Source organism: Procambarus clarkii, chromosome 33, assembly GCF_040958095.1.
Source record: "Procambarus clarkii isolate CNS0578487 chromosome 33, FALCON_Pclarkii_2.0, whole genome shotgun sequence".
In the NCBI taxonomy this organism is placed as follows: Eukaryota; Metazoa; Arthropoda; class Malacostraca; order Decapoda; family Cambaridae; genus Procambarus; species Procambarus clarkii.
The window spans coordinates 43,024,285-43,052,006 of NC_091182.1; the positions used below are offsets into that span (position 1 = coordinate 43,024,285).

General features: G+C 47.8%; 3 protein-coding genes across 3 annotated transcripts; 2 read left to right on the forward strand and 1 right to left on the reverse strand.

Moving 5' to 3' along the window:
• Nucleotides 1-372: 372 nt before the first annotated feature.
• Nucleotides 373-1,454, forward strand: LOC123765317 (autotransporter adhesin BpaC-like). The gene is made up of 2 exons (XM_045753867.2): nt 373-925; nt 973-1,454. Exons 1-2 carry the CDS (start codon nt 373-375, stop codon nt 1,452-1,454), a joined length of 1,035 nt encoding a protein of 344 aa, XP_045609823.2.
• A 568-nt stretch (nt 1,455-2,022) lies between these two features.
• LOC138370845 (uncharacterized) lies at nt 2,023-2,409 on the reverse strand. Its single transcript, XM_069335456.1, has one exon. It carries the CDS (start codon nt 2,407-2,409, stop codon nt 2,023-2,025), a length of 387 nt encoding a protein of 128 aa, XP_069191557.1.
• Nucleotides 2,410-10,621: 8,212 nt separating this feature from the next.
• LOC138370846 (spore coat protein SP65-like) lies at nt 10,622-11,868 on the forward strand. The gene is made up of 2 exons (XM_069335457.1): nt 10,622-11,585; nt 11,750-11,868. Exons 1-2 carry the CDS (start codon nt 10,622-10,624, stop codon nt 11,866-11,868), a joined length of 1,083 nt encoding a protein of 360 aa, XP_069191558.1.
• Nucleotides 11,869-27,722: the final 15,854 nt, after the last annotated feature.

The window sequence follows — 27,722 nt, forward strand, 5'->3', positions numbered from 1 at the left end:
GGTGGATAGCGCGCAGGACTCGTAATTCTGTGGCGCGGGTTCGATTCCCGCACGAGGCAGAAACAAATGGGCAAAGTTTCTTTCACCCTGAATGCCCCTGTTACCTAGCAGTAAATAGGTACCTGGGAGTTAGTCAGCTGTCACGGGTTGCTTCCTGGGGGTGGAGGCCTGGTCGAGGACCGGGCCGCGGGGACACTAAAAAAGCCCCGAAATCATCTCAAGATAACCTCAAGATAACCGTGGGTGATGGCCTAGCCACCGTGGGTGATGGTCTAGCCACCGTGGGTGATGGTCTAGCCACCGTGGGGGATGGTCTAGCCACCGTGGGGGATGGTCTAGCCACCGTGGGTGATGGTCTAGCCACCGTGGGTGATGGTCTATATAGCCACCGTGGGGGATGGTCTAGCCACCGTGGGGGATGGTCTAGCCATCGTGGGGGATGGTCTAGCCACCGTGGGGGATGGTCTAGCCACCGTGGGGGATGGTCTAGCCACCGTGGGGGATGGTCTAGCCAACGTGGGGGATGGTCTAGCCACCGTAAGGGATGGTCTAGCCACCGTGGGTGATGGTCTAGCCACCGTGGGGGATGGTCTAGCCACCGTGGGGGATGGTCTAGCCACCGTGGGTGATGGTCTAGCCACCGTGGCGGATGCTCTAGCCACCGTGGGGGATGGTCTAGCCACCGTGGGGGATGGTCTAGCCACCGTGGGAGATGGTCTAGCCACCGTGGGGGATGGTCTAGCCACCGTGGGGGATGGTCTAGCCACCGTGGGGGATGGTCTAGCCACCGTGGGGGATGGTCTAGCCACCGTGGGGGATGGTCTAGCCACCGTGGGGGATGGTCTAGCCACCGTGGGTGATGGTCTAGCCACCGTGGCGGATGCTCTAGCCACCGTGGGGGATGGTCTAGCCACCGTGGGGGATGGTCTAGCCACCGTGGGGATGGTCTAGCCACCGTGGGGGATGGTCTAGCCACCGTGGGGGATGGTCTAGCCACCGTGGGGGATGGTCTAGCCACCGTGGGGGATGGTCTAGCCACCGTGGGGGATGGTCTAGCCACCGTGGGGGATGGTCTAGCCACCGTGGGGGATGGTCTAGCCAACGTGGGGGATGGTCTAGCCACCGTAAGGGATGGTCTAGCCACCGTGGGTGATGGTCTAGCCACCGTGGGGGATGGTCTAGCCACCGTGGGGGATGGTCTAGCCACCGTGGGGGATGGTCTAGCCACCGTGGGGGATGGTCTAGCCACCGTGGGGGATGGTCTAGCCACCGTGGGGGATGGTCTAGCCACCGTGGGGGATGGTCTAGCCACCGTGGGTGATGGTCTAGCCACCGTGGCGGATGCTCTAGCCACCGTGGGGGATGGTCTAGCCACCGTGGGGGATGGTCTAGCCACCGTGGGGGATGGTCTAGCCACCGTGGGGGATGGTCTAGCCACCGTGGGGATGGTCTAGCCACCGTGGGGGATGGTCTAGCCACCGTGGGGGATGGTCTAGCCACCGTGGGGGATGGTCTAGCCACCGTGGGGGATGGTCTAGCCACCGTGGGGGATGGTCTAGCCACCGTGGGGGATGGTCTAGCCAACGTGGGGGATGGTCTAGCCACCGTAAGGGATGGTCTAGCCACCGTGGGTGATGGTCTAGCCACCGTGGGGGATGGTCTAGCCACCGTGGGGGATGGTCTAGCCACCGTGGGTGATGGTCTAGCCACCGTGGGTGATGGTCTATAGCCACCGTGGGGGATGGTCTAGCCACCGTGGGTGATGGTCTAGCCACCGTGGGTGATGGTCTATAGCCACCGTGGGGGATGGTCTAGCCACCGTGGGGTGATGGTCTAGCCACCGTGGGGGATGGTCTAGCCACCGTGGGGGATGGTCTAGCCACCGTGGGGGATGGTCTAGCCACCGTGGGGGATGGTCTAGCCACCGTGGGGGATGGTCTAGCCACCGTGGGGGATGGTCTAGCCACCGTGGGGGATGGTCTAGCCACCGTGGGTGATGGTCTAGCCACCGTGGGTGATGGTCTATAGCCACCGTGGGGGATGGTCTAGCCACCGTGGGTGATGGTCTAGCCACCGTGGGTGATGGTCTATAGCCACCGTGGGGGATGGTCTAGCCACCGTGGGGTGATGGTCTAGCCACCGTGGGGGATGGTCTAGCCACCGTGGGGGATGGTCTAGCCACCGTGGGGGATGGTCTAGCCACCGTGGGGGATGGTCTAGCCACCGTGGGGGATGGTCTAGCCACCGTGGGGGATGGTCTAGCCACCGTGGGGGATGGTCTAGCCACCGTGGGGGATGGTCTAGCCACCGTGGGGGATGGTCTAGCCACCGTGGGGGATGGTCTAGCCACCGTGGGGGATGGTCTAGCCACCGTGGGTGATAGCCGCAGTTCTTCACTAATTGTAACATTAAAAAGGAAATTGGGTAAATATATACTTTATATCTTGCTTAAAGAGACAAATAATGGATTAAAGAATCTTATTTTTTTTTTAAATGTAATTACTATTTATTGTCTAATCTTCAAATTTTCCCATTTGGTTTGTTCTGAGACTACGGCTCTCACGATGGTGTGAGTGGTGAGTGGGCACCACTCATTTCTTCTGTCCTCACATCCTAGCTCCTTGTCCTCGTATCCCAGCTCCTTGTCCTCGTATCCCAGCTCCTTGTCCTCGTATTCCAGCTCCTTGTCCTCATATCCCAGCTCCTTGTCCTCACATCCCAGCTCCTTGTCCTCGTATCCCAGCTCCTTGTCCTCGTATTCCAGCTCCTTGTCCTCATATCCCAGCTCCTTGTCCTCACATCCCAGCTCCTTGTCCTCGTATCCCAGCTCCTTGTCCTCGTATTCCAGCTCCTTGTCCTCATATCCCAGCTCCTTGTCCTCATATCCTAGCTCCTTGTCCTCATATCCCAGCTCCTTGTCCTCATATCCCAGCTCCTTGTCCTCGTATTAAAGCTCCTTGTCCTCATATCCCAGCTCCTTGTCCTCATATCCCAGCTCCTTGTCCTCACATCCCAGCTCCTTGTCCTCGTATCCCAGCTCCTTGTCCTCATATCCCAGCTCCTTGTCCTCACATCCCAGCTCCTTGTCCTCATATCCCAGCTCCTTGTCCTCATATCCCAGCTCCTTGTCCTCATATCCCAGCTCCTTGTCCTCACATCCTAGCTCCTTGTCCTCACATCCTAGCTCCTTGTCCTCATATCCCAGCTCCTTGTCCTCATATCCTAGCTCCTTGTCCTCATATCCCAGCTCCTTGTCCTCATATCCCAGCTCCTTGTCCTCATATCCTAGCTCCTTGTCCTCATATCCCAGCTCCTTGTCCTCATATCCCAGCTCCTTGTCCTCATATCCCAGCTCCTTGTCCTCGTATCCCAGCTCCTTGTCCTCATATCCCAGCTCCTTGTCCTCGTATCCCAGCTCCTTGTCCTCATATCCCAGCTCCTTGTCCTCATATCCTAGCTCCTTGTCCTCATATCCTAGCTCCTTGTCCTCATATCCCAGCTCCTTGTCCTCATATCCCAGCTCCTTGTCCTCACATCCTAGCTCCTTGTCCTCATATCCCAGCTCCTTGTCCTCATATCCCAGCTCCTTGTCCTCATATCCTAGCTCCTTGTCCTCATATCCCAGCTCCTTGTCCTCATATCCCAGCTCCTTGTCCTCATATCCCAGCTCCTTGTCCTCGTATCCCAGCTCCTTGTCCTCATATCCCAGCTCCTTGTCCTCATATCCTAGCTCCTTGTCCTCATATCCTAGCTCCTTGTCCTCATATCCCAGCTCCTTGTCCTCATATCCCAGCTCCTTGTCCTCACATCCTAGCTCCTTGTCCTCATATCCCAGCTCCTTGTCCTCATATCCCAGCTCCTTGTCCTCATATCCCATCCAGGTACAATATATCCACACTACCTTAATGGTTCCCTCTGACAATTACCTCTCATGTTTCGTTTAACGAGCCAATCTGACCGTGGTTCAATGCTCTGATTGGCAAACCATCTATTAAACGGATTTCTTAACACTGTTCTTGAGACCAATTGTTTCTTATCGAAAATTCACAACGAAACAAGTTATTCCGCAACATCAAATGATAGCATAAAGGGTCTAATGTAATTATACGTTTTTGTAACACTCGGTAACACTAATTATAACCTGTTGTAACACTCAATAACACTATAAACTGTTGTAACACTCGGTAACACTAATTATAACCTGTTGTAACACTCAGTAACACTAATTATAACCTGTTGTAACACTCAGTAACACTAATTATAAACTGTTGTAACACTCGGTAACACTATAAACTGTTGTAACACTCGGTAACACTAATTATAACCTGTTGTAACACTCGGTAACACTATAACCTGTTGTAACACTCGGTAACACTATAAACTGTTGTAACACTCGGTAACACTAATTATAACCTGTTGTAACACTCGGTAACAATTTTAGCATTTTGTATAGTTCTGGAAAAGCTACTTCAACGTGACATTCATCGCCAAGTCTTCGGCTGTGAAAAATGGTGTGAGAACCTGCGCTTATTTAATGATTTCGTTGGAATGAAATTTGTTATTTACAAGTAAAATATTTACTTGTGTGTGATCGTGTTAGTAAAAGACTCCTCCTGTTTGTTCAATATGTTCAGTTTTAATGCAGTTTTCCTGTATGCTTGTTCTACTCTGTTAGATATGTTTAGTGAACAGTTCTCTTGTTATGTGGATGTTTTCACTATATTAGTCCCTAGATTGGATACCCGGCAGTGCCCGGGTCTATCCCGGAAGGTTGGGCTATTGGGGCCGAGGCCGACCCCTCTCAAAAGGGGAGAGAGAGAGAGAGAGACACCCCGACCCGCCTATGACAAGCCCACTCCACCCACCAGTCACACTGCAAAGGTTAATGAGGCTAGCTCCCTATATCTGGCCTGCAACATTGTACAGACAGATATCGTATTACATAGATATAAATTATTGCACAGAAGACGCGTTTCCTTTTCGCGTTTAGTGTCCCCGCGGCCCGGTCCTCGACCAGGCCTCCACTCCCAGGAAGCAGCTCGTGACAGCTGACTAACTCCCAGGTACCTATTTTACTGCTAGGGTGAAAGAAACTCTGCCCATTTATAAAGACACATTTTAAACTAAACCCGAATGTAAGAGAGCAGATGAGGCGTGCATGGTGCCATGTTTTTTACCTGTGTTCTGTAAAATGTTGATCTTCAGGTCAGTACTGAAGACATTAAACCCACAAGGTGGCGAAGAGAGAGAGAGAGAGCTGTCTCTCGAACCCAGGGGCCAGATTAACGAAGCAGTTACACAAGCACTTACGAACGTGTACATCTTTCCTCAGTCATTCATGGCTTTGGTTACATTTATTAAACAGTTTACAAGCATGAAAACTTGCCAATCAACTGTTGTTGTTGTTATAAACAGCCTCCTGGTGCTTCGGAGTTCATTAACTGTTTGATAATTGTAAACAAAGCCGCCAAAGATTGAGAAAAGATGTTCAGGTTCGTAATTGTTTGTGTAACTGCTTCGTGAATCTGGCTCCTGGTATTCTCCTTCTGGTCACATTGATAAACATCTCCAAAGGATCACCCAGGCTGTGACTCCTACGTCAGGCTGCGAGCTGCCGCGTCGAACAGCCTGGTTGACTAGTTCAGCAACCAGGAGGACTGGTCGGGGACCGGGCCGCGGGGACGCTAAGCCCCGAATGCATCACAAGGTAAAGTGTCCTTTCATATATCATATCAATGTTTCTCCAGTTCATTAAAACGCTTCACTATTGCTCTCAGACTGAACCATCGAATACAATGTGCAACCCGCCCTCAGATCAAGTCCATTCCATCCAGCGGTCGACCCCAAAGACACATTTATCAATTTTACACGCTGTTCATTCAAAACAGGAATTTTCTCAAATATAAATTAACTTTGTTATATATTAGCATATTGTGCATATTTAGGCATAGGTTAGTTAGGTGAACAAATCCACAAGGGCCGTGACGAGGATTCGAACCTGCGTCCGGGAGCATCCCAGACACTGCCTTGATCGACTGAGCTACGACAGGGTAAAAGAGTTGAAACGGAAGTTCTCTCTTACCCTGTCGTAGCTCAGTCGATTAAGGCAGCGTCTGGGATGATCTCGAACGCAGGTTCGAATCCTCGTCTCGGCCCTTGTGGATTTGTTCATTTGATGCATCACTTTAGTGTGATCTCTGTGTGTAATAGTGTAATGGTTAGGTTAGGTTAGGTTAGGTTAGGTTAGGTTAGGTTAGGTTAGGTGTTTAGGTTCTGTGGGCGATTATTTGTTGACCAGATCACACACTAGAAAGTGAAGGGACGACGACGTTTCGGTCCGTCCTGGACCATTCTCAAGTCGATTGTGATTATTTGTATTTGTAGTACGTGAGTGAAGCATTTACAGCTTTGTGGTTCGAACAAATGTCGTCAGCGAAGCACTTGTTTCGGAAGTGTTCGGACGTCATCATTTTGAATTTTTTAATCATAAATATTTGAGAGGTGGAGTAACGGTCACTTGACCATTGTTAATGAGGCCGTCGGCTGGTGCAGGTGGAGAGGACACGCCGACACAACACACCCGGAGTACTTGAACTTTATAGGGAGTAGTGAGGGTGGTGGTGGCGTCCTCTGGTCATCCCTGCTGCTGGGTGCTCCAGTGGGACCTGGTGTCCATGAAGCAGATACGAATCCCTGCACGCAACCACACTCATTTACACACACACACACACACACACACACACACACACACACACACACACACACACACACACACACACACACACACACACACACACACCTGGAAAATATCTAAACTGGAAAAGGTTCAAAGGTTTGCCACCAGACTAGTACCCGGGCTGAGAGGTATGAGCTACGAGGAGAGACTACGGGAATTAAACCTCACTTTGCTGGAAGACAGAAGAGTTAGTGGGGACATGATCACCACATTCAAGATTCTCAAGGGAATTGATAGGGTAGATAAGGACAGGCTATTTAACACAAGGGGCACACGCACAAGGGGACACAGGTGGAAACTGAGTGCCCAAATGAGCCACAGAGATATTAGAAACAAACTTTTTTTAGTGTCAGAGTGGTTGACAAAGGGAATGCATTAGGAAGTGATGTGGTGGAGGCTGACTCCATACACAGTTTCAAATGTAGATATGATAGGGCCCAATAGGCTCAGGAACCTGTACACCAGTTGAATGACAGTTGAGAGGCGGGACCAAAGAGCCAGAGCTCAACCCCCGCAAGCACAACTAGATGAGTACAACTAGGTGAGTACACACTCACTTTCAGCATCCACGTTTGATTCTCTCTTGTTAAATCGTCCAAGGACCCTTGAGACTAATTGGTAAAAGGATTTAGTTTGGTGGAGGTTTGTGTGTTGAGGGAGAGTGACGAATGGTCGTCCTCGGGGCCCAGAACACCTGCGCAATTTGCCAGAATTTGCACAATTCATCACAAAGTTTTGAAAGGAATTATTGTCCTTGTGATTAAGGAAGTAAAAGTGTTCTCCCCCGGCACAGGAAACGAGAGGCATGAATTATGAAGGTTCCGAGAGACAGGTGTTGTTCTTCCTGACTATAGTGGCACTGTTTCTGTCCTTGGCGGGGGGGGGGGGGGGGGGAGTGGGGGCACTATGCATGTCTAGGATTTACCTACAAGCAACCTACTCATGAAGAACTCTCCAGACACCAAGCATAACACCTTGAAGGAAACCAACGTCGTCTATGCCTTCACATGCCCACTTAGGGACTGTAAGCCCCAAAGATCTCAGTATATAGGCAAGACAACAACGTCTCTTTCTAGGGGATTAACAATGCATAAACAACAGGGCTCCATCCAGGAACATATAATCTCCTCTCACAACCAGACCATCATTAGAGAAATCTTAACAAGCAACACAGAAATTATCGATAGATACAGCGATAACAGGAGACTCGACATCAGCGAGGCACTACACATCAAAAAGTCAACACCAGTAATCAACCGCCAATTAACACATAATTACATTCTACCCACTTCAAGGCCCCGAACCAACACAGAAGCAAGCGGATAAAAGGTATACCCATTGTAACTACTATATATATACCCATTGTTTCCTGTTCTGTCTTTTCCCATTGATTTGTTTCCAGTCACCTCACCCAAAAACAAATATAAGCATGAAACAGTACATAAAAAATAGTCTTTGAAAATGTGAGAACGTTTCTAGGCGTCAGACCATAAATAAAAATGTGAAAATGAACTTTGGAGAGTTTATTTTTCAATTACACTCGACAGTTGAAAAGAAACGTAAGAAATATTGAGAAGATTCGTGTTAAAATCAGTAATCTTACCCTTTCGGTCATATTCAACATTATATATATATATATATATATATATATATATATATATATATATATATATATATATATATATATATATATAAAGATGAAGCGAAAGGTGGGGTAGGGGTGGGGGGGGGGGAAAGGTAGGGGTGGGGAAGAGGGAGTAGGAGATGAGAGGGAGGAGGAGAAGGAGGGAGAATGTGGGAGGGAAGAGGGTGGGAGAAAGATGGAAAAGAGAATGGGGGGGGGGGCGAAGAGGGGGAGGGAGGCTGTCCCGGGCAGCGCCGGGTCCTCCTCCAAGTAACCTAAAAGAACTCTTTATTTCTGCGTCATCTGCTAGTGTCTCCCTGTTGGCTCTAACCATGTCTAGTGTAGTGTTTGTTTACACTGGTTACACGAGGAATTGTTTGCTTGTATTGGTTACTCAATGGATTGTTTGAAACAACAGTCCACCATTTCCAAAATAAAATTCTGCCTCTATATTGCCTGTTTTATTGATAAAATTGATTTCTTTAAACGTAAAGTTACTTATAATATCGCCATTGTGAGAGCCGGTAATATCAGATTCCTCTGCCCAATTATGTGTTTCTTCCATTCTAACGAGGTTGGGCTACACATGTACGACTCCTGTTTTATGTTTGTTTTAATTCTGTTCAAACAGTGTGTGTGTGTGTGTGTGTGTGTGTAATTACCTAAGTGTAATTACCTAAGTGTAGTTACAGGATGAGAGCTACGCTCGTGGTGTCCCGTCTTCCCAGCACTCTTTGTCATATAACGCTTTGAAACTACTGACGGTCTTGGTCTCCACCGAGTGTGTGTGTGTGTGTGTGTGTGTGTGTGTGTGTGTGCGTGCGCGTGAGCGTGTGTGTCTGTGTGTGGCTCTGTTTTGATTCTCTCTTTGACATCACATTTTAAACTTTCTCTTTTTCTACACTGCTGCTTCTCCTCTTTATCTAGCCTGTTTACCTGTGTGAAGTAATTTGTTTCATTTATTTGATATTCAGACAATAGTTCCCCTGTTATCTATATGCCTCAATGCTTCTGTTAAAGGAATAATATCAGTTCTGTGTAGGCAAGTGCACTTAAGTCATCTATTTTTGTCTAATACTCCCATTGTTTGTGAAGTGCACCTTTAGTGTGCTGTTTGCTTATTCCCCTGTCTACCCATTTTGTGTTTCATAAAGATTTTACATTTTATTCAACACCTTAGTTTCAATTTCAATATGCGCTGTTCGTATTAAGAAATTCCCTTGCTTGCTTCTACTGGAGCGAATTGTTTGTTATTGTTTATAAAATCAATATTTTTCTACTTTGAGATTTCTCTTCTTCCGCTGCCTACACCCGCGTTATTGTCCGATAATTGTTTACATTTTACACATTATTTTCTGCAAACAAGTGCTGGAAATCTGCCCCACCCACTCCCCGGGAAGGTCAACCCCATCGCTTAATATATACGACGCTGTTTTCAACGAAAGATTTACATTTATGCTGCGCTTTCTGAGACGTTAGTTTCCGTTAATCACTCGCATAATCCACTGACTGTTTACCCCACTCACTGTCTACTGCACTCACTGTCTACTGCACTCAGCGTCTACTGCACTCAGCGTCTACTCCACTGACTGTCTACTCCACTGACTGTCTACTCCACTGACTGTCTACTCCACTGACTGTCTACTCCACTGACTGTCTACTCCACTGACTGTCTACTCCACTCACTGTCTACTCCACTGACTGTCTACTCCACTGACTGTCTACTCCACTGACTGTCTACTCCACTGACTGTCTACTCCACTGACTGTCTACTCCACTCACTGTCTACTCCACTGTCTGTCTACTCTCAAATATGGCAGACAACCGCACAGGTCCGGGACTCCATCCACATTTCTAAACATATCTAGCTTTATAATTCCTCAACACCACCCTCCGCCCTGGGTAAATACCGTCTCCAGCCACTGAGAGGCAGACAATGGGATTTGACCTCGTTGCCAGAAAATAAAGTGCCAATTCCCTGTACTATGTTACCCATCGTGGGTAAGAGACCCTAATTCTGTTTGTTACCTCGCTGGAGCACAGAGCTTTACCCACATAGCGCACCTGTGGAGCCACTGACTCGGTGTTCTTTGTCAAGATGTTTAGCATTGTTTCCGGGTCGCCATGTAGGTATGATGACATTCTGCTCCTGTGGGAGACCAGACGCCCATGTACCTGAGGGGATCTGGCTCCCATGGTAATGGGTGGAGGGTGTGTGGCCCGTGGGTGGTGATGGGTAAGGTTATGGCCGCAATTACTCCATGGGGAGCACCTCTCCTTCCTTCCACACCCACATTTGTGTCTCTCCTGTGAGTTATGTTTACTATTACGGCCTAGCCACCCGCCCCACTGTGCTGGGTGTGGCCCCCACCCGCCCCTCTGTGCTGGGTGTGGCCCCCACCCGCCCCACTGTGCTGGGTGTGGCCCCCACCCGCCCCACTGTGCTGGGTGTGGCCTCCACCCGCCCCACTGTGCTGGGTGTGGCCCCCACCCGCCCCACTGTGCTGGGTGTGGCCCCCACCCGCCCCACTGTGCTGGGTGTGGCCCCCACCCGTCCCACTGTGCTGGGTGTGGCCCCCACCCGCCCCTCTGTGCTGGGTGTGGCCCCCACCCGTCCCACTGTGCTGGGTGTGGCCCCCACCCGCCCCACTGTGGTGGGTGTGGCCTCCACCCGCCCCACTGTGCTGGGTGTGGCCTCCACCCGTCCCACTGTGCTGGGTGTGGCCCCCACCCGCCCCACTGTGCTGGGTGTGGCCCCCACCCGTCCCACTGTGCTGGGTGTGGCCCCCACCCGTCCCACTGTGCTGGGTGTGGCCCCCACCCGCCCCACTGTGCTGGGTGTGGCCTCCACCCGCCCCACTGTGCTGGGTGTGGCCTCCACCCGTCCCACTGTGCTGGGTGTGGCCCCCACCCGTCCCACTGTGCTGGGTGTGGCCTCCACCCGTCCCACTGTGCTGGGTGTGGCCTCCACCCGTCCCACTGTGCTGGGTGTGGCCTCCACCCGTCCCACTGTGCTGGGTGTGGCCCCCACCCGTCCCACTGTGCTGGGTGTGGCCCCCACCCGCCCCACTGTGCTGGGTGTGGCCCCCACCCGCCCCACTGTGCTGGGTGTGGCCCCCACCCGCCCCACTGTGCTGGGTGTGGCCCCCACCCGCCCCACTGTGCTGGGTGTGGCCCCCACCCGCCCCACTGTGCTGGGTGTGGCCCTCCACCCGCCCCACTGTGGTGGGTGTGGACCCCTACCCCCCCTCTCCCCCACCCACACACACCACCCCCCCACACACCACCACACCCCTCTCCCCCCCACACCCCCCATCGCTACCAGACTAGCGAGGCCATTACTCCCGTGGATAATGAGATTATAATGACACTACCTTATACCATTATAGGTGTGGTGATCTCTTCATTATATAACACCCGGTATAATGTGAGACTTGCAGGAGGACGAGGGGCGATCAGTGGGGTGAGGGGGGGCGATCAGTGGGGTGAGGGGCGATCAGTGGGATGAGGGGGGCGATCAGTGGGGTGAGGGGGGCGATCAGTGGGGTGAGGGGCGATCAGTGGGGTGAGGGGGGCGATCAGTGGGGTGAGGGGGCGATCAGTGGGGTGAGGGGGGCGATCAGTGGGGTGAGGGGGGCGATCAGTGGGGTGAGGGGGGCGATCAGTGGGGTGAGGGGCGATCAGTGGGGTGAGGGGCGATCAGTGGGGTGAGGGGGGCGATCAGTGGGGTGAGGGGGGCGATCAGTGGGGTGAGGGGCGATCAGTGGGGTGAGGGGGGCGATCAGTGGGGTGAGGGGGGCGATCAGTGGGGTGAGGGGGCGATCAGTGGGGGTGAGGGGGGGCAATCAGTGGGGTGAGGGGCGATCAGTGGGGTGAGGGGGCGATCAGTGGGGTGAGGGGGCGATCAGTGGGGTGAGGGGCGATCAGTGGGGGTGAGGGGGGGCAATCAGTGGGGTGAGGGGCGATCAGTGGGGTGAGGGGGGCGATCAGTGGGGTGAGGGGGCGATCAGTGGGGTGAGGGGCGATCAGTGGGGGTGAGGGGGGGCAATCAGTGGGGTGAGGGGGGCGATCAGTGGGGGTGGAGAAGCGAGAAAGTGTAATCAGGTTGTTTAAGGTTGATTTTTGTATTAAAAGAACACCATACATTCACCATACACGCACCATACAAGCACCATACATTCACCATACACGCACCATACACGCACCATACATTCACCATACACGCACCATACATTCACCATACACGCACCATACACGCACCATACACGCACCATACAAGCACCATACACGCACCATACAAGCACCATACACGCACCATACACACACCATACACGCACCATACATTCACCATACACGCACCATACAAGCACCATACATTCACCATACACGCACCATACACGCACCATACATTCACCATACACGCACCATACAAGCACCATACACGCACCATACAAGCACCATACAAGCACCATACAAGCACCATACACGCACCATACATTCACCATACACGCACCATACAAGCACCATACAAGCACCATATACGCACCATACAAGCACCATACACGCACCATACAAACACCATACACGCACCATACACACACCATACACGCACCATACACACACCATACACGCACCATACACGCACCATACACGCACCATACAAGCACCATACACGCACCATACACGCACCATACACACACCATACACGCACCATACACACACCATACACGCACCATACAAGCACCATATAAGCACCATACAAGCACCACACAAGCACCATACAAGCACCACACAAGCACCATACACGCACCATACAAGCACCATACACGCACCATAAACACACCATACACGCACCATACAAGCACCATACAAGCACCATACACGCACCATACAAGCACCATACACGCACCATACACGCACCATACACGCACCATACACGCACCATACACGTACCATACACACACCATACACGCACCATACACACACCATACACGCACCATACAAGCACCATATAAGCACCATACACGCACCATACAAGCACCATACAAGCACCATACAAGCACCATACAAGCACCATACACGCACCATACACGCACCATACAAGCACCATACAAGCACCATACACGCACCATACAAGCACCATACAAGCACCATACACGCACCATACAAGCACCATATAAGCACCATACAAGCACCATATAAGCACCATACACGCACCATACAAGCACCATACACGCACCATACACGCACCATACACGCACCATACACGCACCATACAAGCACCATACACGCACCATACACGCACCATACATTCACCATACACGCACCATACACGCACCATACATTCACCATACACGCACCATACAAGCACCATACACGCACCATACAAGCACCATACACGCACCATACATTCACCATACACGCACCATACACGCACCATACACGCACCATACAAACACCATACACGCACCATACATTCACCATACACGCACCATACAAACACCATACACGCACCATACACGCACCATACACGCACCATACATTCACCATACACGCACCATACACGCACCATACAAACACCATACACGCACCATACATTCACCATACACGCACCATACAAACACCATACACGCACCATACACGCACCATACATTCACCATACACGCACCATACACGCACCATACATTCACCATACACGCACCATACACGCACCATAGAAGCACCATACACGCACCATACACGCACCATACATTCACCATACACGCACCATACACGCACCATACACGCACCATACACGCACCATACATTCACCATACACGCACCATACACGCACCATACACGCACCATACATTCACCATACACGCACCATACACGCACCATACACGCACCATACAAACACCATACACGCACCATACATTCACCATACACGCACCATACAAACACCATACACGCACCATACACGCACCATACACGCACCATACAAGCACCATACAAACACCATACACGCACCATACATTCACCATACACGCACCATACAAGCACCATACACGCACCATAGAAACACCATACAAGCACCATACACGCACCATACAAGCACCATACAAACACCATACACGCACCATACACGCACCATACACGCACCATACAAGCACCATACACGCACCATACACGCACCATACAAGCACCATACACGCACCATACACGCACCATACAACATCCCGTCTCCTCTCCACAATGTTGTGTTGACCGTCTTCCATTTAATATTGATCACTTTAAAATCCTGACTGTGGCTGATTGGCCAATCCTCTGGCCTCATCACTTTGGTTAAACCAATCATCACCGTTATTCATGATTGGTTACATGAGGATTATTTACTTTATATTCCACTACAATACTTTATTTACTTATGAGAAAGTTATCATATTATGAGTATAATTACGCGATTAGGAATTGTTTCTTAAAGTTGTTCAACGGAGAATTTTGATCGTTTTGAAATTTGTAATATTTTGCTTGATGGATTTTTAATATATTCTCACTTGTCATTTATAATATATTCCCTGCCATAGGCAGGTATTCGGCGTTAGATGTCTGTCTGTCTGTCTGTCTCTCTCTGTCTCTCTCTCTCCTCTGTCTCTCTCTGTCTCTCTCTCTCCTCTGTCTCTGTCTCTCTCTCTCTCTCTCTCTCTCTCTCTCTCTCTCTCTCTCTCTCTCTCTCTCTCTCTCTCTCTCTCTCTCTCACTGCGTGATCAAAGTCAGTGTTGCTCATGCTTGCAATAGCCTCATTGCACTTCTCACCTCAGCAATACCATCCCTCCAGGACTGGGACTGTCCTCAGAAAATATATCACCTCCGGAGTTCGCTGGTACCTCTCACATGGGTAACGACTGAACTACACGACTGAGTCTCTTCAGCCGGGCGTCTGACGCAACTTCTTAGTCCCAGACCAACGGTTTCCTCAATGTTGGACTTACAACTTAGACCAAACCACGAAGTAACCTCCCTGAGGATAATTAAGCTGTTCGTTTTGATGGTATAAGACCCGTAGTTTTTCACACAGTCACGACCTCTGCCTCAGTCGACGACTTGTAGCTCCCCATATTGCATGTGTACTCCCCATATTGTATGTGTACTGCCCATATTGTATGTGTACTGCCCATATTGTATGTGTACTCCCCATATTGTATGTGTACTCCCCATATTGTATGTGTACTCCCCATATTGTATGTGTACTCCCCATATTGTATGTGTACTCCCCATATTGTATGTGTACTCCCCATATTGTATATATGTACTCCCCATATTGTATGTGTACTCCCCATATTGTATGTGTACTGCCCATATTGTATGTGTACTCCCCATATTGTATGTGTACTCCCCATATTGTATGCGTACTCCCCATATTGTATGTGTACTCCCCATATTGTATGTGTACTTCCCATATTGTATGTGTACTTCCCATATTGTATGTGTACTCCCCATATTGTATGTGTATTCCCCATATTGTATGTGTACTTCCCATATTGTATGTGTACTCCCCATATTGTATGTGTACTCCCCATGTTGTATGTGTATTCCCCATATTGTATGTGTACTTCCCATATTGTATGTGTACTCCCCATGTTGTATGTGTATTCCCCATATTGTATGTGTACTTCCCATATTGTATGTGTACTCCCCATATTGTATATGTACTCCCCCATATTGAAATATACACAGATTCCAAACTTCAACAACAAATTATATACTCATGGTCATTAATTAAAGTTTCTTGAAATTTATTATGATAAAAATGTATGTAATATGTGTGTGTCTGTTTGAAAGTCGGGTCACACATTGATGACAAGATTGGTTGATACGTTTTGGCGCGATGTCACGCTATTTAACTGCTTGTTTGTGTGTGTGTGTGTGTGTGTGTGTGTGTGTGTGTGTGTGTGGGTGTGTGTGTGTGTGTGTGTGTGTGTGTGTGTGTGTGTGTGTGGATGTGTGTGTGTGTGTGTCTGAGTCATATATCAGGGTCGCTATGCCAAGGAATCATTAATCAAGGTGTTGAAATGATTTAACTATGATAATTTATTATTATTAAAAAAGTGAATATCTGAGAATTTTCAAGTACACTTAGCACTGCTAAAATACACAATTAGTATATAATTAAGTATACCCCCTGAGAGGGCAGGAGGAGGTGTTGTTGTTCTACACAGTAGGAGATGACCTGGTGTTACCTGTGGAGCTGTCAAGGTGTATTATATATGTATTTTATTGCTCCTCAGAGCCCTCAAAAAAGTAGTTTACCTTCAGCATCAGTGAGAGACCCTGCCAGGGATGCTGGGGGCTCTCAGCATCACTGAGAGACACTGCCAGGGATGCTGGGGGCTCTCAGCATCACTGAGAGACACTGCCAGGGATGCTGGGGGCTCTCAGCATCACTGAGAGACCCTACCAGGGATGCTGGGGGCTCTCAGCATCACTGAGAGACCCGGCCAGGGATGCTGGGGGCTCTCAGCATCACTGAGAGACCCGGCCAGGGATGCTGGGGGCTCTCAGCATCACTGAGAGACCCTGCCAGGGATGCTGGGGGCTCTCAGCATCACTGAGACCCTGCCAGGAATGCTGGGGGCTTTCAGCATCACTGAGAGACACTGCCAGGGATGCTGGGGGCTCTCAGCATCACTGAGACCCTGCCAGGGATGCTGGGGACTCTCAGCATCACTGAGACCCTGCCAGGAATGCTGGGGGCTCTCAGCATCACTGAGAGACACTGCCAGGGATGCTGGGGGCTCTCAGCATCACTGAGACCCTGCCAGGGATGCTGGGGGCTCTCAGCATCACTGAGACCCTGCCAGGGATGCTGGGGGCTCTCAGCATCACTGAGACCCTGCCAGGGATGCTGGGGGCTCTCAGCATCACTGAGAGACCCTGCCAGGGATGCTGGGGGCTCTCAGCATCACTGAGAGACCCTGCCAGGGATGCTGGGGGCTCTCAGCATCACTGAGAGACCCTAACAGGGATGCTGGGGGCTCTCAGCATCACTGAGAGACACTGCCAGGGATGCTGGGGGCTCTCAGCATCACTGAGAGACCCTACCAGGGATGCTGGGGGCTCTCAGCATCACTGAGAGACCCTGCCAGGGATGCTGGGGGCTCTCAGCATCACTGAGAGACCCTACCAGGGATGCTGGGGGCTCTTAGCATCACTGAGAGACCCTGCCAGGGATGCTGGGGGCTCTCAGCATCACTGGGCAACCCGTTCTTGCACTTTCTTACAGTCAATATTGACTTATTAAATACGTGCATATGTGACATACTAAACATATTAGTTTACCTTGAAAAGCTTCATAGAAAACACCGACCTTACCTAACCTTCCTAGTATGTTAAGGTAAGCATCTTATTGCTTCGTAAATACAATTATTACTTAACCTATACCAATAATAGGTTAAGTAATAATTGTAATTACGAAGTTTTTCAAGGTAAACTAGTATGTTTAGTATGTCACATATGCACGTATTTAATAAGTCAATATTGACTATACGAAAGTGCGAGAACGGGTTGCACTGGGAGACTAATCCTGGAGGAGCAACTGGAGAAAGTTTCATGTTAGGAACGACTCGGAAATTGTTCGCTCAGAGTTATATCGGAAATATTCCCGTCAAGGTGAAAAAAATGGCTAATTACCGCTCGGGTAATTATTTCTCGCAGGTAACTTTATCTCAGTTTTAGAAACTCCGTCCTTGTGTTTTCTCTCTGTATATTCCACTTGGTCTTGTGGCAACTTTGGTCGTGTGGCAACTTTGGTCTTGTGGCAACTTTGGTCTTGTGGCATCTTTGGCCTTGTGGCAACTTTGGCCTTGTGGCAACTTTGGTCTTGTGGCAACTTTGGTCTTGTGGCATCTTTGGTCTTGTGGCAACTTTGGTCTTGTGGCATCTTTGGTCTTGTGGCATCTTTGGTCTTGTGGCAACTTTGGCCTTGTGGCAACTTTGGTCTTGTGGCATCTTTGGTCTTGTGGCAACTTTGGCCTTGTGGCAACTTTGGCCTTGTGGCAACTTTGGCCTTGTGGCAATTTTGTCTTGAGGCAACTTTTTTCGTTGCATGAATATCTTTTTTTGGAACTTTGTGTTGTATGAACTTTATGCTGAAGAACTTTGTGTTGAAAATTGTGCTGAAGAAATTATGGTACGAGAACTGAGAGGTACGAACTACGAGGAAAGGCTATGGCACCTAAATCTCAAGTCCCTGTAAGACAGAAGAGTAAGGGGAGACATGATCACCACCTACATAATTCTCAGAGAAATTGACAGGGTGGACAAAGACAATTGAGCATAGATGGAACGCGAACAAGGGGACACAGGTGGAAACTGAGTACCCAAATGAGCCACAAAGTCATTAGAAATAATTTTTTTCAGTGTCAGAGTAGTTAACAAATGGAATGCATTAGGCAGTGATGTGGTGGAGGCTGACTCCATACACAGTTTCAAGTGTAGATATGATAGAGCCCAGTAGGCTCAGGAACCTGTACACCAGTTGATTGACAGTTGAGAGGCGGGATCAAAGAGCCAGAGCTCAACCCCCGAAAGCACAACTACATACTGAACACACTGAACATACTGAACAACACTGAACACACTGAACATTCTGAACAGTTTGCATACTGTAAACCTGAGTGATGATCACTAAGAGATCAGCGTCTAAGAGGCTGATGTCTCTTTTTCACACGTCATAAGGTTGTCCTTTCAAATATGTAATAAGTAGAAATATATACGATCACTGGTGCGATGATTACGGTACTGTGTATAGGGGTAATCTTAGTGATTATATATATATATATATATATATATATATATATATATATATATATATATATATATATATATATATATATATATATATATATATATATATATATATATATATAATATAAGCGGAAAACCGTAATTAACAAATTGGAGAATGTGGAACGGGTTTTCGGCTCAACTCGCCTTCATCAGAGCAAGACAGTAACTTTCATTATAGCAGCAAAGATAGTCACTCTTAATCTTGCTCTGATGAAGGTGAAGTGAGCCGAAAACGGGTTCATCATTTTCTTATTTTTCAAATGTGATTTTTCCACTGATCCAAAACACTTGGATCAGTGTTTTTGTGATCGTTGTTGCATATCTATATATATATATATATATATATATATGCAATTGACGATCACAAAACACTGATCATTTTATGCGGAAAATCCACAGAGAAATATGAAAGGAGGTGAACGTTTCGGCTTTGTTAAAGCCTTTGTCAACACCAGACTGACTAAGGAGAAGGGAGAAGGGGAGGATATATAGGCCGACACCTGACCAACCCATCCCTAGGGTTGGTCAGGTGTAATTAACCAAAAAAGGTATAGCTTAGCTTAGAATGGTCAAAGAGGATTAAGCGGTCAGAGAATAAGGATGAAAGATTAAAGAAAAGCCTCATGAACACACAATATATGAATATACAATTATAATGAGACATTGTAAGCCTCTCTATCAGAGTTGTTTCTTAAACTGTTGTGCAATATTATAACTTAAAAATGGATCAAGTTTGTACATTCCAGTACTAACATTAAGAAGATTTGGACACTGACTGATTAGAGCAGACTCAATCAAATTCCGTTCCACGAAATCCCCACAATTGGTAATGGTTTTTGCCCCATTCCAGTTAATATTGTGATCGCATAAACTCGTATGTAGATACAATGCATTAGACGTTTGGGCAGTTCTTATACTATAAGCATGTTGTGACAACCGCAATTGTAAGGACTTTCCTGTTTGTCCAAGGTACACAGAATCCCAATCATTGCAGGGAATCGAATACACACAACCTGCTGTATCAGGGGAGTTTTTTATTAAATTGGATTTGATCGTACTATTAGTAAACACCAAATTTATATTAAGTTTCTTAAAAATCAGAGACAACTTTTCAAGTCCACTCGCATAAGGTACCACGCTCATTCTTTGCCCCAAAGAATGAGGTGATTTGGTAAAATGCTATGCCCAAGATTACTATCCGAGTGCCGGCGGTGGGGTGGTTCAAATAGCCTCGGCTATCACCTCATTATGTCCGGTCGTGATGGTCAAGTGGATTAAGGCGTCTTGTACATACCAGTTGCGTTGCTTCTGGGAGTATGGGTTCGAGTCACTTCTGGGGTGTGAGTTTTCAGTTATATATATATATATATATATATATATATATATATATATATATATATATATATATATATATATATATATATATATATATATATATATATATATATATATATATATATATATATATATCGCCTACCCTTATCCAGGACAATTGTCGTGCTTTATCCAGCCTGAACGCCGCCCCCTGGATAGGCTGATTGGATTCTGTTGGTCCAAGTGATCAGACTTCCTTGGCCCTTTATACGGTCAATAATCCTATGTTGCTCTCCAGGTTAATTGCCTGGAGAGCTACTCTGTGGTTCATGGGGGAAGAAAACTCAGGAATTACGAACATATGTTTATTTACAATATTAAATAATCATACAGATATGTGTATCGCTCGAGGTGCGAGCGATTCAACCTTATGAGCCTATACCTTCCTAATATAAACAATGAATCTTAACCAGTGGTTGGCATCGTGACACACATTATAGACGGCTTGATAAGTTTAAAGTGAGTTGGGTTAAGTTCCTAACTATGTGAAATATCCTATGTACAAATTAAACTTTTTTGTTTCCACATACACGTTTTGTTTCCCGATGATATTCTAAACGAAGAGAGAATCTCACTTTTGTACCCAGACATGATGCTAAGTGCAAGGAGAGATCAGGGCAGGTGACTTGGATGCTGCATCTTGACGACGTGTTGGTAAACAAGCGTTTCTGGCATTATATGTTGGCATGTGATGAGCTCATGTTGGCTTACTGAGACGTAAGCCCCTAGGGAATCCTCGCGAGAGCTTCTGAAGAACACATTGCAGTATTAAGCTATCAATAATTTGCAAAAAGCCAATTTTCCTAATTATTTTTGTATTATTTTCTAGAGACATGTTCGTCCATGATCTCTCCTGCTCCTTGACGTGTCACGTACACTGGACAGGTGTTACTACTGAGTGACAGTAACACACGTGATCAATAAGAACAAGAAATGCTTTGATGTTTATGAGAGCTACCTCGCAAAGCTTTACCCTCCATGTCCACGTCTAGAGTACAATCAAAACAACAGGCAAACAGAGCGGTGCAGCACAAGGGAGATAACAAAAACTAAAGCAAACAAAAACCAAGAAAAAAAAGCAAGGCGGAAACCAAACAACAAAAGTATCAATGGATAGTTAGAGAACGTTGCCAGATGGTGGTTGTTAATGTTTTGGTAGCAAGATGGGTACTGGTACCTGGTCGGTGGGCACCGGTACCTGGTCGGTGGGTACCGGTACCTGGTCGGTGGGTACCGGTACCTGGCCGGTGGGTACCGGTACCTGGCCGGTGGGTACTGGTACCTGGTCGGTGGGTACCGATACCTGGCCGGTGGGTACTGGTACCTGGTCGGTGGGTACCGGTACCTGGCCGGTGGGCGCCGGTACCTGGCCGGTGGGCACCGGTACCCAGCCTGAGATATATTTGCCCGGTGATGGCTCTAAATCACAGAGTTAGCATGCTCAACGTATCCAGAGCAAGAGAGCTGTTAGTGGCAGCCGAGGTACAGGACATATATATGTCCATAGGTTACCAATAATATGGGAAATAACAGACTAATTTCTCACTCGATCAATAACAATGTCACATTTTTAACCAAGTAGATCAATACGTTACAAATACGACGTGTTACTATGAATCAAAACACCGCAATATTAACGTTTTCTATACATCGGCATAGATAGGTTAGGAGGGTTGCTTCGGTTAATACGTTTCTGGTTAGGCTAAACGGCTGCATATTTTTTCAAGATTTGCAAATGGAGAAAACCGGCTTCTTTATAGTATATCGTTATCTTACCCAGGCATTGTTATCTGCTCGGTCGGTAAGGGTGATAATCACGATATAAATATATCACCGATCGCCGTAATAGCAGGAGGAGGAGATTAATCTTTGCTCCGTTTAGGGCTCGCATTTGTAAAGTATTTACCCAACTACTTACGAAGCCTGTATATCATTTCTTAATAATGTTGGCTTTGTTTATATGTTTTACAGTTTATGAGCTGTTTTGAAATTATTTATACAATAATAAACTTGCATTGTAAGGTTCTGAGGGTCATGAACTGCTTAATAAATGCAAACAAAGGTGCCGTGAATGAGGAAAGATGTACTGGTTTCGTAAGTGGTTGATGAATCTTTGCCCAGTGGATCTATGCTGGTATTTTTGGAAAGGAAGGATACAGTAAAATGCACAGTGCTTTTTGTGTCCATATTGTGACTGGTCCCTTGTAAGTCCACAATATTGTTTGTAACAACATTCTCACAACGTGCCCACAACGTTTTAGCAATAGTTGTGGGTACGTTTTAGTAACAGTTGTGGGTACGTTGTAGCAACAGTTGTGGGTACGTTTTAGCAACAGTTGTGGGTACGTTGTAGCAACAGTTGTGGGTACGTTGTAGCAACAGTTGTGGGTACGTTTTAGCAATAGTTGTGGGTACGTTGTAGCAACAGTTGTGGGTACGTATTAGCAACAGTTGTGGGTACGTTGTAGCAACAGTTGTGGGTACGTTGTAGCAACAGTTGTGGGTACGTTGTAGCAATAGTTGTGGGTACGTTGTAGCAACAGTTGTGGGTACGTTGTAGCAACAGTTGTGGGTACGTTGTAGCAACAGTTGTGGGTACGTTGTAGCAACAGTTGTGGGTACGTTTTAGCAATAGTTGTGGGTACGTTGTAGCAACAGTTGTGGGTACGTATTAGCAACAGTTGTGGGTACGTTGTAGCAACAGTTGTGGGTACGTTGTAGCAACAGTTGTGGGTACGTTGTAGCAACAGTTGTGGGTACGTTGTAGCAACAGTTGTGGGTACGTTGTAGCAACAGTTGTGGGTACGTTGTAGCAATAGTTGTGGGTATGTTGTAGCAACAGTTGTGGGTACGTTGTAGCAACAGTTGTGGGTACGTTGTAGCAACAGTTGTGGGTACGTTGTAGCAACAGTTGTGGGTACGTTGTAGCAATAGTTGTGGGTATGTTGTAGCAACAGTTGTGGGTACGTTGTAGCAACAGTTGTGGGTACGTTGTAGCAACAGTTGTGGGTACGTTGTAGCAACAGTTGTGGGTACGTTGAAGCAACAGTTGTGGGTACGTTGTAGCAACAGTTGTGGGTACGTTGTAGCAACAGTTGTGGGTATGTTGTAGGAACAGTTGTGGGTACGTTGTAGCAACAGTTGTGGGTACGTTGTAGCAACAGTTGTGGGTACGTTGTAGCAACAGTTGTGGGTACGTTTTAGCAATAGTTGTGGGTATGTTGTAGGAACAGTTGTGGGTACGTTGTAGCAACAGTTGTGGGTACGTTGTAGCAACAGTTGTGGGTACGTTGTAGCAACAGTTGTGGGTACGTTGTAGCAACAGTTGTGGGTACGTTGTAGCAACAGTTGTGGGTACGTTTTAGCAACAGTTGCTACAAAGTTGTGGGTACCTTTGTAAAAACTTGGCAAAATGTTTCTTTCACCCTCATGCCCCTGTTACCTAGCAGTAAATAGGTACCTGGGAGTTAGGCAGCTGCTACGGGCGGCTTCCTGGGGGTGGAGGCCTGGTCGATGACCGGGCCGCGGGGAAAGTAAGCCCCGAAATCATCTCAAGATAACCTCATCTCAAGAAGATAACCTTTTGATAATGTTTCAACAACGCTGTGGGAATGTGGTAACGCACCCACAGACTTATAACAACGTTAGCACAATATTTGTACAACACTGTGATCATGCTGGCCAAACGTTGCAACAACTTGGTGGCCCCGTTGTGAAAACGTTGTTACACATTGGGATAACGTTGGTATAAGGTTGTGAATACGTAGTGATAATGTTGCTGCAACGTTGTTGGCTTCTTTTGATAATGTGCTCACACCGTTGTTGCTACGTTATCACAACATGCTCACAACGTTATAGCAAAGTTATAAAAACGTGCTCACAACCTAGTAGCAAAGTTCTCACAACGTGCTCACAACCTAGTAGCAACGTTCTCACAACGTGCTCACAACCTAGTAGCAACGTTCTCACAACGTGCTCACAACCTAGTAGCAACGTTCTCACAACCTAGTAGCAACGTTCTCACAACGTGCTCACAACCTAGTAGCAACGTTCTCACAACCTTGTAGCAACGTTATCACAACGTGCTCACAACCTAGTAGCAACGTTCTCACAACGTGCTCACAACCTTGTAGCAACGTTCTCACAACCTTGTAGCAACGTTATCACAACGTGCTCACAACCTAGTAGCAACGTTCTCACAACGTGCTCACAACCTTGTAGCAACGTTATCACAACGTGCTCACAACCTTGTAGCAACGTTATCACAATGTGCTCAAAACCTTGTAGCAACGTTAGCACTACCTTGTCGCAACGCTTTACCAACGTGCTTACAACCTTGTGGCAACATTTTACCAACGTGCTCACAACATTGTAGCAACGTTTTCACAACGTGCTCAAAACCTTGTAGAAACGTTATTACAATGTGCTCACAACCTTGTAGAAACTTTAACACAACGTCATTCGCCTTTTTCTCTTAATTACGACTTTTTGTAGCTTTATTCCTGTTAACGTCTACAGTACAGTTCCTTCCTCTTCCCTTTCACCTCACATTCTTGCCTTACATATTGACTGTTCCCACCATTTCGTAAGAGTCCAGAACGAACCCAAACGTCTCCACCTCATTCATTTACAGATGGATGGGTTGGGTGAGAGATGTGTGAGTTGGGTTCCTTTAGTAGTGCGAGTTACTGTATTAAACCAAATTAGTTGTCCCCATCATACTTCCTACAGCTGGTGTGTCAGTTGTGCAGTTGTCAAATCTCTAGCGAATTAGTTTCCCTTAGTATATATCTAAGATATGTTAATTCTGGCAGCCATTTACTGATATCTTAATTGACGAAATAACCCGAAAATAATAGCAATTATATCAATATTATTTTTAAATTTGGGTTAAAAATTTTAATAAAAACATCAAACGGAATGCTAAAGGCTGAAAGGAAACGAAGGAGAACATATATAGAACTTCTCCATGGCTAAATGTAGCGGCAGATGTTGTTGTTCTCTTGATGGAGTCAACTTGACTCCTCTGGTGCATACAGGTGGTTGGTGCTTGTTCTCAGTCCCTTGTTTGTTGTGGTCTGGTTGTGTGTGTGTGGTGTTTGTTGTGGTCTGGCTGGGTGTGTGTGGTGTTTGTTGTGGTCTGGTTGTGTGTGTGTGGTGTTTGTTGAGGTCTGGCTGGGTGTGTGTGTGGTGTTTGTTGTGGTCTGGTTGGGTGTGTGGTGTTTGTTGAGGTCTGGTTGTGTGTGTGTGTGGTGTTTGTTGAGGTCTGGTTGGGTGTGTGGTGTTTGTTGAGGTCTGGTTGTGTGTGTGTGTGGTGTTTGTTGAGGTCTGGCTGGGTGTGTGTGGTGTTTGTTGAGGTCTGGCTGGGTGTGTGGTGTTTGTTGAGGTCTGGTTGTGTGTGTGTGTGGTGTTTGTTGAGGTCTGGTTGTGTGTGTGTGTGGTGTTTGTTGAGGTCTGGTTGTGTGTGTGTGTGGTGTTTGTTGAGGTCTGGTTGGGTGTGTGTGTGGTGTTTGTTGAGGTCTGGCTGGGTGTGTGTGGTGTTTGTTGAGGTCTGGCTGGGTGTGTGTGGTGTTTGTTGTGGTCTGGTTGGGTGTGTGTGTGGTGTTTGTTGAGGTCTGGCTGGGTGTGTGTGGTGTTTGTTGAGGTCTGGTTGGGTGTGTGTGGTGTTTGTTGTGGTCTGGTTGGGTGTGTGTGTGGTGTTTGTTGAGGTCTGGTTGGGTGTGTGTGGTGTTTGTTGAGGTCTGGCTGGGTGTGTGTGTGGTGTTTGTTGAGGTCTGGTTGGGTGTGTGTGGTGTTTGTTGAGGTCTGGCTGGGTGTGTGTGGTGTTTGTTGAGGTCTGGTTGGGTGTGTGTGGTGTTTGTTGAGGTCTGGCTGGGTGTGTGTGGTGTTTGTTGAGGTCTGGCTGGGTGTGTGTGTGGTGTTTGTTGAGGTCTGGCTGGGTGTGTGTGGTGTTTGTTGAGGTCTGGCTGGGTGTGTGTGTGGTGTTTGTTGAGGTCTGGCTGGGTGTGTGTGATGTTTGTTCAGGTCTGGCTGGGTGTGTGTGGTGTTTGTTGAGGTCTGGTTGGGTGTGTGTGGTGTTTGTTGAGGTCTGGTTGTGTGTGTGTGGTGTTTGTTGAGGTCTGGCTGGGTGTGTGTGGTGTTTGTTGAGGTCTGGTTGGGTGTGTGTGTGGTGTTTGTTGAGGTCTGGCTGGGTGTGTGTGGTGTTTGTTGAGGTCTGGCTGGGTGTGTGTGGTGTTTGTTGTGGTCTGGTTGGGTGTGTGTGGTGTTTGTTGAGGTCTGGCTGGGTGTGTGTGGTGTTTGTTGAGGTGTGGCTGGGTGTGTGTGGTGTTTGTTGAGGTCTGGCTGGGCGTGTGATGTCCCTTGGCTCCGCTTCCAACTGGAAAGTTTGTAAGCTAGGCTGCCAATATCATCACACACACACACACACACACACACACACACACACACACACACACACACACACACACACACACACACACACACACACACACACACACACACACACGGGAGATCTAAGAGACAGTAGATATCCACTATACACAACGATTAATAACCCTAACACAAAACTAAACAACTGTTTACGCTATTACAACGCAAAACCACTAGCAAATTAACATTGTCATAACGCTGCATGTGTCTCTCGGGTCGCAACTAACGTGAATGACCACCTTGAGTACATAACAAGTGAATTACACAGAAATCAAATTGCACCCTCCACCCTCCCCTCTCGTTTTCTATGCGAGTGCCCCCTGCCGAGGCTGCCACCTCTTTAAGGTTTCCGGTAAGGTATCGTCGATCAAGGAAGCGCTTAGCAGGTTATGAGGGCAAGTGCCATCAAGGAACACTGGTGCCAACATACAAGTGCCATCGAGGGACACTGGTGCCAACATACAAGTGCCATCGAGGGACACTGATGCCAACATACAAGTGCCATCGAGGGACACTGTTGCCAACATACAAGTGCCATCGAGGGACACTGGTGCCAACATACAAGCTCGAGACGAGATCAAAACACAAGGCTTAATGAAACTATTCGTAGAAAACGAATAACTCATGGTTTTTCTTATTCTTAGAAAACGAATAACTAGTGGTTTTTTCTTATTCGTAGAAAACGGGTTATGGGGTTGGAAGGATCGGGGCCGCTAAAGAATTCATAAGATA

Coding starts and splice junctions, on each gene's coding strand:
- LOC123765317 (XM_045753867.2), top strand. CDS start 373: ATGGTCTATATAGCCACCGTGGGGGATGGTCTAGCCACCGTGGGGGAT. Junction 926..972: donor TCTAGCCACCGTGGGGGATG/GTCTAGCCACCG, acceptor GGGATGGTCTAG/CCACCGTGGGGGATGGTCTA.
- LOC138370845 (XM_069335456.1), bottom strand. CDS start 2,409: ATGTTACAATTAGTGAAGAACTGCGGCTATCACCCACGGTGGCTAGAC.
- LOC138370846 (XM_069335457.1), top strand. CDS start 10,622: ATGGGGAGCACCTCTCCTTCCTTCCACACCCACATTTGTGTCTCTCCT. Junction 11,586..11,749: donor CCTCCACCCGCCCCACTGTG/GTGGGTGTGGAC, acceptor ATACCATTATAG/GTGTGGTGATCTCTTCATTA.